Source organism: Ammodytes marinus, assembly GCF_949987685.1.
Source record: "Ammodytes marinus genome assembly, chromosome: 4".
Taxonomy (NCBI): domain Eukaryota; kingdom Metazoa; phylum Chordata; class Actinopteri; order Uranoscopiformes; family Ammodytidae; genus Ammodytes; species Ammodytes marinus.
In genome coordinates this window covers 33670843-33691172 of record NC_137233.1, presented here as the reverse complement: position 1 = coordinate 33691172, position 20330 = coordinate 33670843, and the positions used below count along the sequence as shown (strand labels likewise).

Genomic DNA, 20330 nt, shown 5'->3' with positions numbered 1-20330 from the left:
TTACCACATTAGGCCCCTCCCCGTTACAACATTAGGCTCCTCCCCTTTACCACGTTAGACTCCTCCCCTTTACCCCATTAGGCTCCTCCCCTGTACCATGTTAGACTCCTCCCCTTTACATCATTAGGCTCCTCCCCTTTACCACATTAGGCTCCTCCCCTTACCCCGTTAGGCTCCTCCCCTTACCATGTTAGGCTCCTCCCCTTACCCTGTTAGGCTCCTCCCCTTTACCATGTTAGGCTCCTCCCCTTTACATCATTAGACTCCTCCCATTTACCCCGTTAGACTCCTCCCCTTACCACGTTAGGCTCCTCCCCTTTACCCCGTTAGACTCCTCCCCTTTACATCATTAGGCTCCTCCCATTTACCCCGTTATACTCCTCCCCTTACCCTGTTAGGCTCCTCCTCTTTACAGCATTAGACTCCTCCCCTTGCAGTGTTAGGCTCCTCCCCCTTACCACATTAGGCTCCTCCCCTTTACAGTGTTAGGCTCCTCCCTAAGCTCCTCCCCTTTACCGCGTTAGGCTCCTCCCCTTTACCTTTATAGCCTCTCGGACCATAGGGGTAATAATCATGATTATTTTTTTCGCCGCCATTGCCCAAAATGTTTACGCAGGGGCGGGGCTTATTATCAAATTGGCCATAACTCCTTAACCATAGATCCTCATCATCATCAAACTTGCTGGGTATGTGCAGAAGTCATGTGGTAGCATGTCCCTCGAAGCTTATCGAGATTAACCCATAGGGGGCGCCACAAATGCCCCCTGACTCTGATTGCCCTGTATTACACTTGTATAGCTCATGGTGCTCTACAATATAGCCTCTCGGACAGTTTTTTTAATTTCCGCTAGGGGGCGCTGTTATTAAGCCCCAACTGAAGAAAGGTTGAGAGGCCACGCCCCTCACACCGTAAATCCGATTCACTTGAAATTTCTCACACAGGTGTATGTTAGGGTGCTCTACAAAAAAGCCTCTGGGACCATATAAATCCGCCTGGGAGTATTTTCCGCTAATTAGCGTAAACTGAAAAACATGGTTTTAACCACAACTTTCTCAAATCTTTCTTTATCAACACCACATTTCTCATGGAGCCTCGGGGGACTATGACACACATGCCCGTAAAAGATTAGTAAGAAAGCTTGAAAAACATGGCCGCCATTGACCAAAACGTTTACACACAGGGGCGGGGCTTATTAGCAAATTGGCCATAACTCCTATCATCATCAAACTTGCAGGATATGTGCAGAAGTCATGTGGTAGCATGGCCCTCTAAGCTTGTCAAGATTAACCCATAGGGGGCGCCACAAATGCGAAAACCATAATTCAAAAATGCAATGTTTGACAGGCCACGCCCCTTTCCCACTGACTCTGATTGACTTGACATTTCTTACACATGCACAGCTCACGGTGCTCTACAATAAAGCCTCCTGGACCATAGGGGTCAGCCATGATTATTTTTTCTTCCCTAATTTACATGACCTGAAATTCAGTCAAGTGATATCTACTTTGTGGATTTCCCAACCTATCATCACCAAATTGTGTACACAGCATCAGGGGACCAACATACACGTGTGTATAACGTTTTAGCCAGATAGCTCAAAAAACACGGCCGCCCTTAACGAAAACGTCTACGCTAAGAGCGGCCATTTTCCTGACGTTTTTCCACGATTGCGACCTTCGATCGGCCACAACTCGGGACTGCAGTTCGGAAAGCCCGCGGCGGAGGTTCGTAGAAGCTTTCGGGCCCGGCCGACGGGTGGGGCGCCGCCGACGCAGGGATTGGCGGCCTGCGCAGGGCTGCCCGTACTTTCAAAATCTCCGCGGGATTTTCTAGTTCATATTATTATTCATTCATTCATTTTTTCACACGTTTATGTTTTGAGGCGGAGGATCCCTCTGACGCTCTCTGTCCGGCTCATCAGACAGCACTCAACTGTCTGTCAGATGAGCTGGACGAGCCGCGGTGTGTGGAACGCAGCATTCACTTCTGATCTCTCTCCACTATCGGACTGGCATCACTCATTTCACTTAGTAACTCTAATGTTGTTAGGTATTTATCTTCCTCTCTTATCTATTGTAAGAGTTTATGAATGACTGCACGTACAGTTGTCAGATCGCGGACCCCAACATTTTTTGTTGCCTCGCAACTTGCTCGAAAATATTTCATTTTCCTGTGCGGGTAGAATTGACTCAGTGCATTGTGGGGCGGTTGAGTAGGAAAAGTATCCAATCGACCCAAAATCTTCCCGAAAGTTAGTACTCATTTCTCGCATACCCAAACTCGCATACCCAACCGTCACATACTCAAATTGAAGTCAAAATGAGTATGAGTAGGACGTTAGTATGGCTTTCCGAACACAGCCTATGTAAAAGTCTAGTTCTATATCTAACCTGTGGAGGGCGGTAATACGCTAACCACGTCTAAACGGCCGGAATCTTATAAGAAGAAGAAGAAATGCTTTATTGCTTGAGTATACTTCAATGTGAAACTTCGACACACCTCGCATACACAATCGATCTTTAAGTAGACAGTATGTAGTATATATAGTCCCCTCAAAAAGTATTGGAATGGTGAGGCCAATTCCTTTATTTTTGCTCTAGACTGGAAACATTTGGGTTTGACACCAAAAGATGAATATGAGACAATAGATCAACATTTCAACTTTAATTTCCAGGTATTAACATATGGATCTGATACACAACTTAGAAGATAGCATTATTTGTAAAGGAACACCACATTTTAAGGTGAGCAAAAGTATTGGAACAGATATACTTAAAATAAATTAAAGTGAATAAAACTTAATATTGTGTTGCAAATCTTTTGCTTTCAATAACCGCATTGACCCATTGACATTTCACCGCAGCCTCTTTCAGTTGCTGTTTGTTTTTGGGGGTTACTCCCTTCAGTCTCCTCTTTAGCAGGTAAAATGCCTGCTCTATAGGGTTTAAGTCTGGAGATTGACTTGGCCAGACTAAAACCTTCCACTTCTAGCCCCTGATGAACTCCTTTGTTGTTTTTGCAATATGTTTTGGGTCATTGTCTTGCTACATGATGGAGGATCTTCCAATCAGATTGGTTGCATCTTTCCACAAATTGACAGACAACATGTTTCTGTAGACTTCTGAGTTAATTTTGCTGCTGCTATCATGTGTCACTGTGTTGTTGTCAAGATGAACCTTTACCAAAGTGAAGGAAAGTCTAAAGTTTGGAGAAAGAAAGGATCTGCTCATGATCCCAAACATACAAGCTCATCTGTGAAACATGGTGGAGGCAATGTCATAGTTTGGGCTTGCATGGCTTCTTCTGGGACGGGCTCATTAATCTTCATTGATGATGTAACACATGATGGCAACAGCAAAATGAACTCAGAAGTTTACAGAAACATTTTGCTTGCCAATTTAAGTAAATATGCAACCAAACTGATTGGAAGATCCTCCATCATGCAACAAGATTATGACCCAAAACACAACAAAGGAGTTCATCAGGGGCAAGAAGTGGAAGGTTATAGACTGGCCAAGTCAATCTCCAGACTTAAACACTGTAGAGCATGCATTTTACCTGCCAAAGAGGAGACTTAAGAGAGTAACCCCCTAATACGAACAGCAACTGAAAGAGGCTGCGGTGAAAGCATCACAAAAGAAGAATGCAAAAGTTTGGTGATGTCAATGGGTCACAGGCTTGATGCGGTTATTGCAAGCAAAGCTTTTGCGACACAATGGGCCGGTTTCACAGACAAGGCTTAAATCTAGTCTGAGACTAAAATGCCTGTTTGAGCTGGATTAATTCAAAGATACTTGCACAGACTCAGTTTAAAATAGTCCTAGGTTAAAGATATTCTGGATTAAACAAAGCCAACTGCAAAACGGACGACTAGAGCTACTCCATGTCTAAATTTGAGCTTAAATTAATCCTCCAAAGAGGCAGGTTTAACTTCTGTTTAGTGGTGTTTGTGAGAGAGCATGGACTATTTGGAATATCTAAATGAAGACCAACTCCCACTGCAGAGGCCAGCCAGAAGAGTACATTTCGAGACCGCTTTCAATATGGAAAATGCACTGAAAATAACAACTTTGCTTGAGTTTATTAAATGGATGCATTTAAATTGAAGATGTATTTAGCATAATAAAATAAGTGTCTAAAACAATTCTGTTTTCAAATGTGGTTGTTGTGATTTAAAATACTGACACACATGAATAACAAAATGACAAAACACAACATGAACACCTTTTTATTTTCTACTTATATCTTCACTGTGATTAGTAATCACAATTGTCTCAGTACTGTATCTTGTTTGAATCATAGCTCTCTCTTCCAACTTCATGTCCAATTCCACCTGTAGAATTTTAATTTTCATGTCATACTTCCTTCAGATATTGCATTTTCTGTTCATGGAATTCTCAGGCTAACTTTCATGCAACGTCATCTTTTTTGTCCTTTGTTGAAAGGTTGTGGCAAGCTCTTCTTTAAAGCGAGATTCGGGTTTGTCCACAGAGTCTATCAGTGCAGATATCATTAAATATAATGTCAAAATTATAAATGAGAAAGATGTGAAATACCGATAATAATGAAGATAACCTGAAGTTGGTGTATTGTTCTCTTAGTAACATTTTCATTAGAATTGAATTTGTTGCAAATTGCGGCCCAACTATGTATTTGCTCAATTCCAGCAGTATGGCTTTTAGATTCAATAACCGGATGGTTTCAAACTATTTATTTAAGGGATTTTTTTCAAATTCATTCAAGTTATTGACGGGATTTTTTTAGCCTCTGCCATTGTTTTTTCTCACAAGCAATGGTGTTTCTGCTCCACTCCGGGTTTTTATGATCACCGTTGGAACAGCAGCATGTGCTCATGGGCAGGTGTTAATAATCAGGTTTACTTACCTTACTCCAGGACTTCATAGTCTCAGACTAACTAAGCCAAACTTAAGCCATATCCATGAAAGTGATTTAAACGTCCCAGTTTAACTAGTCCACATTAAGGCCTACTCCTGGCTTAATCTAGGCCCTGTCTGTGAAAACGGTCCAATATTAAGTTTTATTCACTTTAATGTATTTTAAGTACATATGTTCCAATACTTTTGCTCACCTAAAAATGTGGTGTTCCTTTACAAATAATGCTATCTTCTCAGTCGTGTATCAGATTCAGATGTAAATACCTGGAAACATAAGCTGAAATGTTGATCTACTGTTTCATATTCATCTTTTGGTGTCAAACCCAAATGTTTCCAGTCTTCAGCAAAAATAAAGGAATTGGCCTCACCGTTCCAATACTTTTGGAGGGGACTGTAGATGTTGAGTATGTAGTAGGGAGGACGTTAGTATGGCTTTCCGAACACAGCCCATGTCTTCTGCACTGATCATGGGCTGGTGAACATGCTGACATTTTGCCCTCAAACATGCAACTTTAGCCTCAGCCTTCTAGCCTGTAGCCATCAAGTGCATAGTGAAGACGCTTCTTCGTGGCTCACATGTATTTTATTCACATTCCCACACATTTCTTTTTTCATTGAACATTTTCCCAATTGTTTGATTTTTAAAATATACTTCCCCCTTAACTGCAACAAGGGTTCTACAGACATTGTAAATGTGTTTAATTGGAGAAAAGTTACACATGAAAAAGTATGTTCCACTCTTATCCAGGGTTCAGGTAATGTCACATATGTTCTTACTTTAGTGCAAATGCTTTTGCACCCTGCACATACTATTTAGGGGAAGAAACATGCTTCTGCCCGTGACATTTTCCTGGGAATATACTGTACAATATAATTCAAACATATTGCTCATAATAAAAATTATTATAATTGCCTACGTTTCCAGATCGAGAAATGTAATCCACAAGCTGTAACTCCCAGAAGACAACAGGTCAACGTTCCTCTCTGTAATGGTTGTTTCTTTAAAACGCTCTCATCAGACTTCACTCCTTTATTTCTCCCATGAGAACCAGCCTGACATTTCTTTTTTGTTTCAAACGAGATGCTTCTGTATGCATGTCTTCATGTTATTACTCTCCACATGTTGTAGAGCGATAAAGATCCCGTTCAAATTGCCTCTCCCCAGTGCTGCTCTCCTCTTAAGATTGTGGCCCTGGTGGCCTGTTGTGTATCCAATTAATATGTGCATTTAAGCCACTGTGCTATCAATACTATAGGCTGACCCTACAGCAAATCTGTTCTGCTCCGGCTGAGATAATTGTTATCTACCGAGGCGTGTAAATAGACTTTTGGAAATAGATTCTGAAGCTTTCATTCAAATGAAATAACAGGGGGGAAAACGTTCAAATGGCTTTGAGAAAAGACACCATATATCAGGTAGTAGTTAAAGCTTGGGTAAATGATTTCTGATTGGTAAAAGTTAACATGAGCGGTACACTTTGACCAATCAGAGCAAGGCACCGACGTTGTTGGTGTAGAGCGTGTCAGGGAGGGACCATAGGGGAGGGACCAAAGAGAACAAGTGGAGCTGTTGAGGTGTTTGGATTCAAATATCTATCCCAACTGCTATTTTCTCCCCAAATCATATACCCCAGCTTTAAGTTGACTTGTGTAATTTAAAATCAAACTAAAACATAGGCCTACCACACCATAATTCAATGTGGCTGCCTCTGAGCAAATATATATAATGGCATTTATTTGGTTCTACACCACAATCAATGGATACATGTGTTTATTCATCTAATATGTGAATGACATTAAATTCAATCATATCTGGTCAAGTTTGGCATTCCTAAATACAACTTGATTGCAGTCCGTGGTGTGTGTGTGTGTGTGTGTGTGTGTGTGTGTGTGTGTGTGTGTGTGTGTGTGTGTGTGTGTGTGTGTGTGTGTGTGTGTGGTAAATCAGCCCACGTTCTGGGAGTGGGGTGGGATGTACGGGGCGGGTCATTCTGCGCATACGTTTAAAAATACAAATTATCCCAGAAATGAATCACCCTGTGTTCATTTTGACAGCTCTACTTCAAACCCAAATGATGGACTGTTTCACTTTTGTCCCTCTCAGACGCACTATAATGGAGGATGGGACTCTACGAATCGCCAACATTTCTAAATCCGACGGAGGCGGGTACACGTGTGTGGCCAGGAACATTTTTGGAACATCCAGCAGCACAGGAACGCTGGTGGTGAAAGGTATTTTTTTCGTGTTGCCACGTTATTTTTCACGACTATATTTTTTTAAAGAAACGGTTTTAAACTTGTTAAGGGGGGGAGAAAATAGTAGCTCAAGCATGAAATTGATAATGAAATATAAAGCCGTTTTATTTTGACAGACGTATAAGTCATCCATGGTTGTGTCAGCTGTGAGTTATTGTTCATGTAGCGGAGTGGGACAAACCGCCGCCGCTGTGAGTGAGGAATATCTTTGTCTCAAAATTTCACTTTGAAAAAGCTGCTGTACGATTTTCAGGAGAGAGAGAGAGAGACACACACACACACACACACACACACACACACACACACACACACACCCTTTTTTATGTTTAGTTGACGTGATTGCAGAGTATTTAATTATTCATGACTGAGTTATGGAAAGGCCCTTTTCTTCCTAAGTGAAATGATTTAAGGTCACTTAATTATACTGATAGAGCCGAATATGTCTCCTGATTTTGGGCAAATGAGGTTTTAGTGCCTTCATAATTTAGCTGGATTTCATAGAAATAGAGTGCTACATAGATACAGAGAGATATTAAACTGCTTTTTTTCATTCCATTATGCTGTAGAACCTACCAGGATTATAGTTCCACCCCTGAGTTTGGACGCTAGCGTGGGACAGAGCATTGTGTTGCCATGCGAGGTGTCCAGCGATTCGTCCCTGAGTCCCGTCTTCAAGTGGTTTTTCAACGGGAAAACCATTGACTTCAACAAGCAGGAGCACTTTGAGATGATTGGAGGGGTACGTTCAATGTAGCTGAAAATCAATGCGGGTTTTCCTACATAATTGTTCGAGAAAAACTGGACCTCTCAGAAACTGCCTTCTGCCACTGGATGTTTATGACCCCAATATAGAATAATAATTAACCAGCCATTGTGCATACTTAAAAAAATTCTAAATGGTATGTGTTTTTCAGTACACAAGTAGAGAGGGGCAATGGTTTCAGTATCAGCCCCTGTCAATATAAAGACTGAATGAATGTAAATCAAATTTAAACTTTCAATGTGTTCATAATGTAAAGTGAATGGTGTTAACATGTGGTCCATGCTATGCTCAGTTCATACTGCTATCTGACAGGAGGAGCAAACATCACACTCAGTGCGTTTACATGCAGACTCATAATCGGGTAAATAAACGAATAAGACTTCAACAGAGGGGTATACTACAAAATTTTATTAATTTGAATGTGGACAGTGGCCCAAAACTAAAGTGATTTTCCACATAGGCTATACTATGCTATTCATTAGGGGACAATGTCAGACTTAAATCAGATTCTTAAGTGTAGGATTATCAACTAGGCTAAATGGTGTACTGTTTAAATCCGAGTTCAACCTTTAATTGCTTTATAATGTCACGTTACGCACTGCGAGAACGATCTGTAAAATAAATTAATCACAATTTTCTGACAACATTCCACTCTCTCCTTATTTGCAGTAAGAGTTTTTCTCGGCTCTCTGTTTTCTGCTGTTCTGTGATCATTCAGACTGACATACTCTTCCTCTTGAGTGAAGTTAGCTTTTTTTTACTCAGCTGCTCGCAATCAGTCCGTTTGTGTAAAGTTAGCGGCACAAGATCAGTTCAGTCTGTGCGGAAGCAGAGTCAAATGGGGACGCGCACAGAGCCTGAAGCTGAAACCCTCGTTCAACATAAGAGGTTGATAACTTCCTTCGTGATACCGGTTAGTTCTGAGCGAGGGTATGTGTTATGTTGAACCAGATCAAAAAAAGAGAGCCGGGCTCTGTTGAGTTTGTTTCGTAGTATACCCCTCAGGACTTGTAAAATGCATGTAAACACCTTTATCCGATCTACTTCGCACACAAATCGGCACATTAACGGAACCACATCAGACACAATTGTACTCGCTCACCTGCAGAAAAGCTTTTATTTTAATCGTATGCAGCTGTCAGCACTGAGACTCGCACGCCGGATGTAAGCGGGTATTTGGCCAGTCTAAAAGTGGCTTATGTGATATATATATATATATATATATATATATATATATATATATATATATATATATATATATATATATATATATATATATATATATATATATATATATATATATATATATATATATATATATATATATATATATATATATATATATATATATATATATATATATATATATATATATATATATATATATATATATATATATATATATATATATATATGCCAGCAAATGTCACTGTTGTGTTTGGGCATGCACAAACCTGTAAACAGATGACATTTCTCCAGCTCAGAGGTGATCTCACTGAATGAGCCAAATCAATCAATTTCTCCCTTAGGCAAATGAGCCTCCATTTTCTGTAATTAAATGATTTATGCTCCCTCTGTTTGAGCACAACAAGCAGCGCTGACATTTGCACAATAAACATGAACACAGCTGTTTAACCCATCTCAACTTTTTACACCAAGGGACTGATTTCAGAAATGTTGCACTTTTGCTTGAAAAAACCTTGGTAAGTATTGTCTGTGTGTGTGTGTGTGTGTGTGTGTGTGTGTGTGTGTGTTTGTGACGGCTGAAATGTATTTCAGAGCCATTCATCTGAGGGGTATACTACGAAGCGAGATTAAGGGCTGAGCGAGGTCTGTTGAGTCTAAAGCCAGAGTTTTCAGTATCACGAAAGGTGGCTCTCTTTCTACCTGGCTAGATCATCGTGGTAACAGAGGCTGCACGGCTAACCTGCTCATACCAGTTTTTGTTCCAGAGTTTGAGCTGAAATTCGGCTCTTAGAGCGCTGCCCTTTAAGGAAACTAGCCTACACATTTGGAAATCCCTCGGACCTGACAATATTGTCTGAGCGCTACATTCTCACTGAGGAAACTGTTACATCTAAACTTATTGATCAGTAAGTTAATGGACGAAATGAAGCCGTGACATTTGGCTTACAGCAGAGCTGTAACATTGCGCTGCGGCCTTTTACCACATGCATACAGTTATTGATGCAGAAAATGTTAAATAGCCTAGACCTACTGTGTGCAGCGCCACTCTATGCTCTCACCTCAAATGATTTTACCTGGCGATCTACACACACTGGCTCTTAATAAAGCGTTCTATAAAATCACAGGTTGCAACATTATTTCACTGTGGGCTTCTTTCTTTTCATCAGTAGCGATTACAGTTGGGACGTGACAGGTGACAGCTGTCACAGTTCGGACATCACTGCAGACTCGCAGGTTAAGCTTCTCACAGTAGATTCATATTTGTCCGAACTACAGGTGTTTTAATGTAGGCCTATTGGTATTTGTAAGATTCAAATAAAAGGCTACTAGTCTAAATCAAAATTGTATTCATATTGATGTGGCCCAAAACTAAAGTGATTTTCCATAGGCTATTCATTTGGGGACAGTGTCAGACTTAAATGACATTCTTAAGTGTGGGACTATATGCGTAGTGCTATAAGTATAGCAAAGTAGCCTATATATGTATATTAGGCTAAATGGTATAGTGTTTAAATCCGAGTTCAACGTTTCATTGTTTTATAATGTCACGTTACGTAATGCGAGAACGATCGGCAAGATAAATAAATAATTTCCATGCTGGCAGCATTCCATTCTCTCCTTATTTGCAGTAAGAGTTTTTTTCGGCTCTCTGTTTTCTGCTGTAATAATTCAGACTGACAAACTCTTCCTCTTGAATGAAGTTGGCGACACACTTTTTACTCCGCTGCTCGCAATCAGTCCGTTAGTGTAAAGTTAGCGGCACAAGATCAGTCCATTTTGTGCGGAAGCAGAGTCAAATGAGGGGTCAAACGCCCCCTTTCATGGGGACGCGCACAGAGCCTGAAGCTGAAACCCTCGTTCAACATAAGAGGTTGAAAACTTCCTTCGTGATACCGGTTAGCTCTGAGCGAGGGTTTGTGTTATGTTGAACCAGATCAAAAAAAGAGAGCCGGGCTCTGTTGAGTTTGCTTCGTAGTATACCCCTCTGAGCTGTAAGGATAATGTATATAAACACAACCACTGAATAAAAACATATTGTCAGGCCATCTACTTTTTATTGTCACGCCATCTACAAGATCATTTTTATTGAGAAGGAAATCGAATGTGTACTGAGAATTTTCTTCCCTTTTTTACATTGATTCGGCTGCTTGTGCTGTTTTTGTTCGTCTCATAGATTGTTTTTTTTATTTAATTATTTTTACAAATGTGTCTGTCATCAGGGATTTGCAGGTGACCTGATGGTGAGAAACATTCAGCTGAAGCATTCTGGGAAGTATGTGTGTATGGTACACACTGAAGTCGACACCGTTTCAGCAGCAGCAGACTTACTTGTCAGAGGTATTACTTTCTTACAGTAGTTGTCACTTTGTAGAGTTGGAGCTTTTTTAATATATGTGGTTTTTCATTTGTTTTTTTGGTCTTGTGCTTGTTTCTTAAGATAACACACATTATTTCACTGCTGTCAGACAAGAGCGGCATCACTGAGATGCCAGTGTTCAGTCATTCAGATAAAAGAACACTGATATACTCTGGGAATGGCAACAGTGAATAGTTTGAAATAAAATCTTTATTCTGTTTTCAAACCACGGGCAATATGATCATTGCACTAAACTTTAAGAGTTAGGAAAAACTTCAGGGCTATGCAAAAAGACCAGAGACAAGCTTCAGGAAAACACTGTCACATTCAAAACCAGATATTCTGTGAAGGACAACTAAGATGTTGAAACCTAAGTCATTTAAATAACTTGATGCACATATTTGATGTGGATGTGCTAAGCATCAGCGCCGCTTAGTTCAATTCAAGGGTCCCATGTGACTTTTGATACATATTGGACTTGCTCTGATTCTCTAATTTGGTGGTAACTAATGAGTAGTATTTGATCCGTACTCATACAAGTTATAAATGATCTATCACTTGCTCAACAGCTGTCAGTTCTGTTCAATCCCAATGCATGGCAAGACTTTAATGTTCTTCAAATCGCAATGTGAAACTAAATAAATGCTGTATTTCCATTATATTTTAATACTTTTACTACAATGCTTTAATCACATCTGACTGGATTTGGATTGGGGGCTCTAATTTAAGATCCTAACTCCTAATATTTGCATAATAAAAGTAAATGGGAACACACTATAATTATCATTTAATTTGACATTAAATGCGTTACATGTAAATTGGGATCTATAAATCTATAGTCTTTTCTCTATACTTTATGAAAACAAAATGAATCTATGGTGTGGACCTCAAGCTACTAGAGCTTTTAATAGTATAGGTAGGATTGTAATAGCTGATACAATATGTTGTAATAACAATACAATAAGTTCTGATCACAAAGACAAGTTTTGTAATCGGGAGGTCACGTATGCAGATACAACTCCCACATGCGGAGACCAGCTGATTTTATTTTTAAAGGTGCAGTGCACTACTTACAGTATGTTCCAAAAAGGTAACGGAATAGGAAAGGGAGGCTCACAGCCAGTCACTTATGATCAACATATATAACCAAAGGGAAGCTGCAGCCAAGTCCTTTCCAAGTAGAATAATAATACTGTTGTCTTGTAGGCTCAGATTGACAAAGCATGGTATTAGAAGTCTGCAATTAAGTCAGATGGATTATCTTGTATGTCTGTGTGCATAATCTGAAAGCAGGCATTGTTGATACCTAGTGATCTTCCTCCAGCAGCAGGTAGTCCCTCTGGGGGCTCAGTGCTGCTTTAGCAGATTTGTGGGTTTAGCAAAGAAATCTCATGTCAGTTTGCCAAGTCCCAGTCTGTTTGTTTGATCTCATGTTTCTGCTTTCCCTAAATTCAACTAGATCGCAACAGAAAATCCGGCCTTGTTATTCCAAATCCTTGGTCATTAATGCTTTCAAACCTGATAATTAAATAATGGTTTCCCTCCTCTTGGTTAAATCGTTTGGGGAAACAGGCGCCACATTGAGTCCTTTTTCTTTTTTTTTTCTTTCTAGGTAAAGGCGCACATGTCTCCAGGATGAAAATAGGGCACTTTTTTAAAAAGTTACTCTTACCCAACAAGGGAACTGCCAGAGAAGATGGTCTAACCTGGGTTTCTAGTGAACTGCAATATTCAGTGTATTGATTCAACTGGCTGTCTCAATAGAACCAACTATATCCACTATAGCCCTGAACTGACTGAGGTTGTGTAAGCTGAGTTATGAATCACTGATCCTGCAGCGGGGATCTGAGTCTGCCATGCTAACCTGAAGCCATTTGATTTGTATTTCTTTCTTTTGGACGTATGTATTTATTTATTTGTCCTTGTCTGTGTGTGTGTATTGCAGGACCTCCAGGCGCCCCAGAGAGCTTGGTGGTGACGGACATTACTGACACCACTGTGCAACTGACCTGGGGCTCTGGAGCGGACAACCACAGTCCTGTTACTATGTACATGGTCCAGGCCAGGACAGCCTTCTCTGTAGGCTGGCAGACTGTGAGAACAGGTAACAGCTTCTTCACTATGCACCATCAAACACCTAAGGCAAGGCAAGGCAAGTTTATTTATATAGCACAATTCAGACACAAGGCCATTCAAAGCGCGTTACAGTGGCATAAAATACATCAAGATTAGGCTTTAGGAATTGCATTCAAAAGATGGTAAAAACAAAGAAAATACATCTCGATTCAAAATGACACATTAAAGATTTGGACATGGATGTAGAATGGCTGTTATGAAAATGACGTGGAGGTATGGTTATGGTTATTTTCTATATAGCCTATTTAACTTGATACTTCTTTGATAGTTTCAAACTCATCCGTGTCGGTTTCGGACTGATTCAAATGAGATCCCATTCTTGTACGTTAAATCTATGGCATGTGCCTTACTAACAGAGGGCGTCTCCTGCTGTAGTCCAGTGAGTTTGTAACCATGGACCTTGTTACTCTACATACTCGATAACGTCTTTCCCTATAAACACTGAGATTACTGCTTGCAATTTATCACAGTGTGTTAGTACAAAACAGCGTGACTTAAATGTACCTGTGAAAATACACTCAAAAATGCGCCATTCAGAGACAACCAGTTTTGAAAGAACAGACATGTGATGTCGTCTCAATGACCTGCTCTCAATACTGAAGAATGACACTGTGTAATATGTTAAGTTCAAGATCAGTTAGGAGACTTTACTGTATTAAAAGATGTACAGATGTAACCCTTTCATTTTGATATTCTTCACTGACTTATGAAATGTTTTCAAGACAAAATGTGAAATTTATCCTAAAAAATACAAATAAAATCCTGTCTCAATTCTAAATTCTTTAATCCTAGTTCCTGATTCTGTGCCTGGACAGATGATGCATGCCACAGTGAAAGGTTTGAACCCCTGGGTGGACTATGAATACAGGGTGGTGGCAATCAACAGTGTTGGTGTTGGAGAACCCAGCACGCCATCAAAACAGATTCGAACCAAAGCAGCAGGTATCCAGTTTGTTTGTTTGTCTTCGATACAAATGAATCAGTCTCCTTTGGCAAATGTCACATGCAAAATAAATGAAAATGTAATTACTTTTTCAAACACTCAAGTATTAACACTTAGCCTGTGTGTGTGTGTGTGTGTGTGTGTGTGTGTGTGTGTGTGTGTGTGTGTGTGTGGGTGGGTGGATGCGACCGTGCGTGGGTGGGTGGGTGGGTGTGTGTCAGCAATCTGTATGCATCTTGTGCTGTGATTAATTACTAGTTGCATCAACATGCACCTTGACCTATCCGAAACGTTATAAACATGTCTATTTTGAGCTGCTTAGCTTAGTAATTCCATCCCGCTGGTTGAATCACAAGGGAACAGCTTTCCTGTGGCGCCGCACACATGGGGCTGACATACGGTGCTCGGCTAATAACGGCACCGTCAAGAAAAACCTTATTCCTCTGCTGTGCGTTGGATCTGTTTTGTGTAAATATGTAGCTCTACAGAGTTGCTGATAACGCCCTCGTTCAAAGCTGTGCACCGGTTCTGAACGTAACAGTACAAAACATGTTTTTTTTTTTGGCTGTGCAGTTCCCAAGGTTGCACCAGTTAATGTGAGTGGTGGCGGAGGAGCGCGAGGAGAACTTGTCATCATGTGGGAGGTAAGAGGATCATTTATTTTGGAGTGGGCATTGACTGCGACAAAAGCATTCTGTGAATATTATTTTGAACAAGAATGAACTTGGCAGAGTTATTGTGTCTTCAGTGTCATCGAAATTTATTTTTTGTTAAAAGGAAGAGCTTTTTTCCCCCCATTATTTGTTTGTGGGACAAAGCACAGAAATATGTTTTATTTGCTCAATAGCGTTACTCTCCTTTTTTTCCCACTATGTTCAGCTCCCTGATTAAATTTCTGCCCACAGTTGTTTGGCTCAAAAGGTGTGTGAATATTTGACATTTCTTTCTTGTTTTTTCTGTCCCAGCCGGTTCCAGAGGAGCAGCAGAGTGGAGAAGAGTTTGGCTATGTCGTGGCTTTCCGCCGACTTGGCAGCGGCACCTGGATCCAGACAGTGGTGGCCTCCCCCGACGCATCCAGATATATCTACAGAAACGACAGCAACGCACCGCTGTCCCAGTTTGAAGTGAAAGTGGGCGTGTACAACGGCATGGGTGAGGGGCCGTTCAGCCGCGTCGTCAGAGTGTTATCCGCAGAGGACGGTGAGTGTGTGTGTGTGTGTTCCCCTGTGTATAGCTGCCAAAGGTAGACAATTGATCATGTTAAGGTGTCACTATGCAGTTTCAGGGAGGGGGACTTTCTCTACATGTAATTCTTAGTATTGGATAATTATATCATTCATTTATAACTAAATGATTTTGAGGAACCTGGAACCAAACGTAAGACTATAAATAAGTTTGTAAACCAAACTGTGGGCCCTGCTGTTGTAAGCAACAACAGTGAAACAGTAACTTTTCAGGAAGCTTTCTAACTTCAAACAGTGCTCCAAGGATCACATATTCCTCTTAGGAAAGTTTGTTTATTCAGTTATGAGAATATACCTTAGAAAATGTCCATTTCTCTGACACACTCAAAGTGACATACTGTAGTGCACCTTTAACTGAAACAATGATTGCTTTCACTCTTAATTGCAAACATGCATAATACATGATCTAACGTATACTGTCTGTAGAGCCGTCAGAGGCACCGTCGAGAGTGTGGGCCCGCGCCGTGTCAGCCTCTGAGATCGAGGTGTACTGGAAACCTATTGCCCCTGGGTCCACCAGCCACAAAGTCATTGCATATGAGGTATGAAAAAATAAGAAGTTGAAATAATATAATATTGCCACAAGGAATATTCAAACGAGAATTAGACATTAATCTCGGGAAAGACTGGCACTCATTTGAATATAACCGCTTATGGTGACAACCTTGAAATATTTGGACATTAAAAAAGGCAAATAGATGTGTTGGAGGGATAGATTCTTCACAGGCTCAATCTAGGGGATGGAAAAGTCAGTTATTGGCGGCTGTCCCAGTCTCCAACGGACCTGAATACCGAGGCTGTCTCAAAAATAAATAAATAAAGGAAAGAAAGTGTGAACATAATACATCACTATCAGCTACAACAAACACTCTGGTGGGATTTTGCTGTGGAAGAAGCCAGATAAAAATATCTCTCCTCTCCTAAAGCCCAGATATTGTACATGGTAGGGTAATGCCCAGGTGGCCTGTCCTCTGCTGAGAAGCACTAAGGTCATTGCCAGTGTTTGGTACACACCTTGTTATAATACAAGGGGTTTGAAAGCCACACACAGCAGTGTAGTTGAAACTAATAGTTTAATGAACATTTGTGCTAAACATATACATTAGGTAATCTAGTTTTACAAAGGTTGTTCCAATATACACCCCAGTTCCGAAAAAGTTGGGACGTTATGTAAAATGTGGAATGTGATAATTTCCTAATCCTTTTCGACATGTATTAAATAAACAGTAGAAAGACAAGATATATATTTGTTTAAACTGATAAACTTTATTGTTTTTTTGTAAATATACACACATTTTAAATGTTGTGCCTAAAACACGTTTAAAAAAAGTTGGGACAGTGGCATGTTTACCATAGTTTTTCACATCAATCTTCTTTTAACAACACTGAGTGAGCGTTTGGGAACTGAGGACATTAATTGTTTACAGTTTGAAAGTTAGATTATTTCCCATTCTTGCTTGAAATACAACTTTAGCTACTCATCATCCCGGGGTCTCCATTGTGATATGTTGTGCTTCATAATGCATCACATTACAGGTACAGACAGGTATGGACTGCAGACAGGCCAGTCTAGTACCTGCTCTCTGTTCCTATGAAGCCAAGCTGTATTAAGATGTAGAATGTGGCTCGGTATTGTCTTGCTTAAATAAGAAGGGACGTCCCTGAAATAGATGTTGTCTGGATGGCAGCATGTTACTCCAAAACCTGTATGTACTTTTCAGCATTACTGGTGCCTTCATAGAGGTGTAAGTTACCCATGCCATGGGCACTAACCCACCCCCATACATCACAGACGCTGGCTTTTCAACTTTGTATTGGTAGCAATCTGGATGGTCCTTTTCCTCTGGAGCCCGGGGGACACAACGTCCATGATTTACAAAAACGATTTGAAATGTAGACTCATCAGACCACAGCACACTGTTCCACTTTGCTACAGTCCATGTCAGATGAGCCCAGGCCCAGAGAAGTCTGCAGCATTTGTGGCTGTTGTTGATGTATGGCTTTCACTTTGCATTTGTGGATGTAGTGATGAACTGTGTTTACCGACAATGGTTTTCTGAAGTGTTCCATGTAGTAATATTCTTTATAAAATCATGTAATTTTTTAATGCAGTGCCACCTGAGGTCATGGGCATTACATTTAAATGTTGGACCTTGCCCCTTACATACTGAGATTTCTCCGGATTCTCTAAATATTTTAATTATATTGCAAAGGTATATTACAAATGATCATATTCGGTTGTATATACATTTTACATAACGTCCCAACTTTTTCAAAATTTGGGTTGTAGAACATATGAAGCTCCTTAACAATTTGAATGCATTTTACAACTTTTTTATACATTGTATGTGTCTTTTATATATCGTATATCATTGATTCTTGAGAACCGGGACAAAAGGCGGGGACAAAATGTAACTGCTGTTATCTTTAAAAATAAAAATCTTTAAAATTGTAGATGACATTAGGGATTAAGAATAGAATAATGTCTGGAGCACAATTATCCCCTTAAATTTATGTAAAATTTATGACACTTGTTATCTTCTCATGACGTCCACAGAGAAGGTTTCAATCATTCATATGCAATAAAACCTATTAAAAATGTACTTTAATGATTAACTTTTTTCATCAATGGCAACACTACATAATCTCTCATATCAATAAAAAAAATGTTTCTACAACACGTTCATGTTTTATAAGGTTTTTAAGTGGGGGGACAGTTTGTCACCACCGTCAGACATTTCATTAAAATGTAATAAAATTAGGCAATATGAGGGGCAGCTGTCTCCGTGAAGGACCTATTGTCACAAGATATCTGTGCAGAGTACATTAGAGTCAGACAGGCTCTGATTAGTGTTGTAGTTTTAGAATATTTTACATTACAAATCTTGAAAGTTCTGCGTCACAACCATGATACGTCAACACCGACTTACAATTTCTGAAGAAGTTATATGAAATGTTTCGATAATTTATTTTCCTGAAGTAGTTCATACTAGCACCTATCATCAACAGAAAAACCAAACTGCTACTAGAAAAACTCTATTTGTTCTGTTTAAGAAACGTTCAATATGTCAACACCGTCGGATATCAAAAACATGTATATCCTAGGGGTGTAACGGTACACTAAAGTCACGGTTCGTTACGTACCTCGGTTTTGAAGTCACGGTACGGTACAGTACGGTACGTTTCATAGTTAAGGGAGAATGAACAGGTTTAGCTGTCAGTAACTAGCTGACATACAAATAAAATGCATAACAAATCTAAAAAGAATACTGCTACAATTCTCCAATAAATAAAATACTTATTAAATACTAGTGAAGGTGCAGCATGAACTAAAATTGCAGTGGAAAAAAAGCCAGTGTTAATGCTCATCAGGCTCTGTAAGCTGGTAAGTAAAAAAAGGGTATGTCATCTTTAAGGGTATTTTTGACTTTAAAAAAAAATATTACTGCAGCTCTCTGAAGCTCTGAAGAGCTCTTATAAATATAACAATTATCAAATAAAAGTGCAACTGCATCATTAGTTAAATGACAGCTTATGTATTTTCAGTATAAAAAAGAAAATACTGTCTGTGTTGGCACTGCTCGATTTTAACGGTGATAGTAAGACCTGGATGGTGCCTTTTCAAATGCGTATGCATGTTCGACGTGTTGGCTCCCTTTATACAGGTGAAACTCGAAAAATTTGAATATCATGCAAAAGTTCATTTATTTCAGTAATTCAACTTTAAAGGTGAAACTAATATATTATACAGACTCATTACATGCAAAGTGAGATATGTGAAGCCTTTATTTGTTATAATTGTGATTATTATGGCTTACAGTTTATAAAAACCCCAAATTCAAAATCTCAGAAAATTAGAATATTACATAAAATCAATAAAAAAAGGTTTTTAAATACAGAAATGTCGGCCCTCTAGAAAGTATAATCATGCATATGTACTAAGTACTTAGTCTGGGCCCCTTTTGCATGAATTCTTGCCTCAATGCGGCGTGGCATGGATGCTATCAGTCTGTGGCACTGCTGAGGTGTTACCCCGGAATTCCACTGGCTGCGCGTGCGGTGTCCAACGGTTTTGCTCCGTGCGCCCACGTCCGTCAATACCCACCGGCTCCGTTTTCAAAGCAGGCAGCTGGAGTCGCGAGAACGAGGAGTTCCCGCGGTAATAAAAGTGACGGGCGATCGCTCTTGATAATATGATTCTCCTATATTGTATTTACACAACAACGAACGCACGGAAGGTTATTGTTCCCATCCGAACGAGTAAAAGAACAGTGGACATGCTTGTGTGTGTCTCTGTTTTGAGAATGTCACCTGCAGTGAACACCGAGTGTCTTATTTTGAAAATGAACCGGAGGTTTTATTGTTTTGTCAGCGCTTGTGTTCCTGTCTATCTCGATGTGTTCTGTGCTAAATTGATGCAGTGAGCTCAGGCATCCGGCAGAAATAGAAGCAGTGCGTATTTCACCGGAGAGCTGGAGCAGCAGCGGAGCAGAGAGACGGTGCAGCGGACGTGGTGGAAACTCACCCACTGACTGTTCTTAATTGTAT

General features: G+C 40.0%; 1 protein-coding gene across 1 annotated transcript in view; it reads left to right on the top strand.

Annotated features, from left to right (window-relative positions):
* The window catches only part of cntn6 (contactin 6), a gene marked incomplete at both ends in the record, with an annotated part of 77302 nt that overhangs the window by 31010 nt on the left and 25962 nt on the right, over nucleotides 1–20330 (top strand). The window contains 8 exons of the mRNA XM_080026765.1: nucleotides 7001–7128; nucleotides 7719–7891; nucleotides 11323–11440; nucleotides 13405–13563; nucleotides 14388–14537; nucleotides 15112–15182; nucleotides 15504–15738; nucleotides 16209–16324. Of these exons, the coding sequence (XP_079882891.1) occupies nucleotides 7001–7128; nucleotides 7719–7891; nucleotides 11323–11440; nucleotides 13405–13563; nucleotides 14388–14537; nucleotides 15112–15182; nucleotides 15504–15738; nucleotides 16209–16324 (1150 nt within the window). The remainder of the gene's footprint in view (nucleotides 1–7000; nucleotides 7129–7718; nucleotides 7892–11322; nucleotides 11441–13404; nucleotides 13564–14387; nucleotides 14538–15111; nucleotides 15183–15503; nucleotides 15739–16208; nucleotides 16325–20330) is intronic.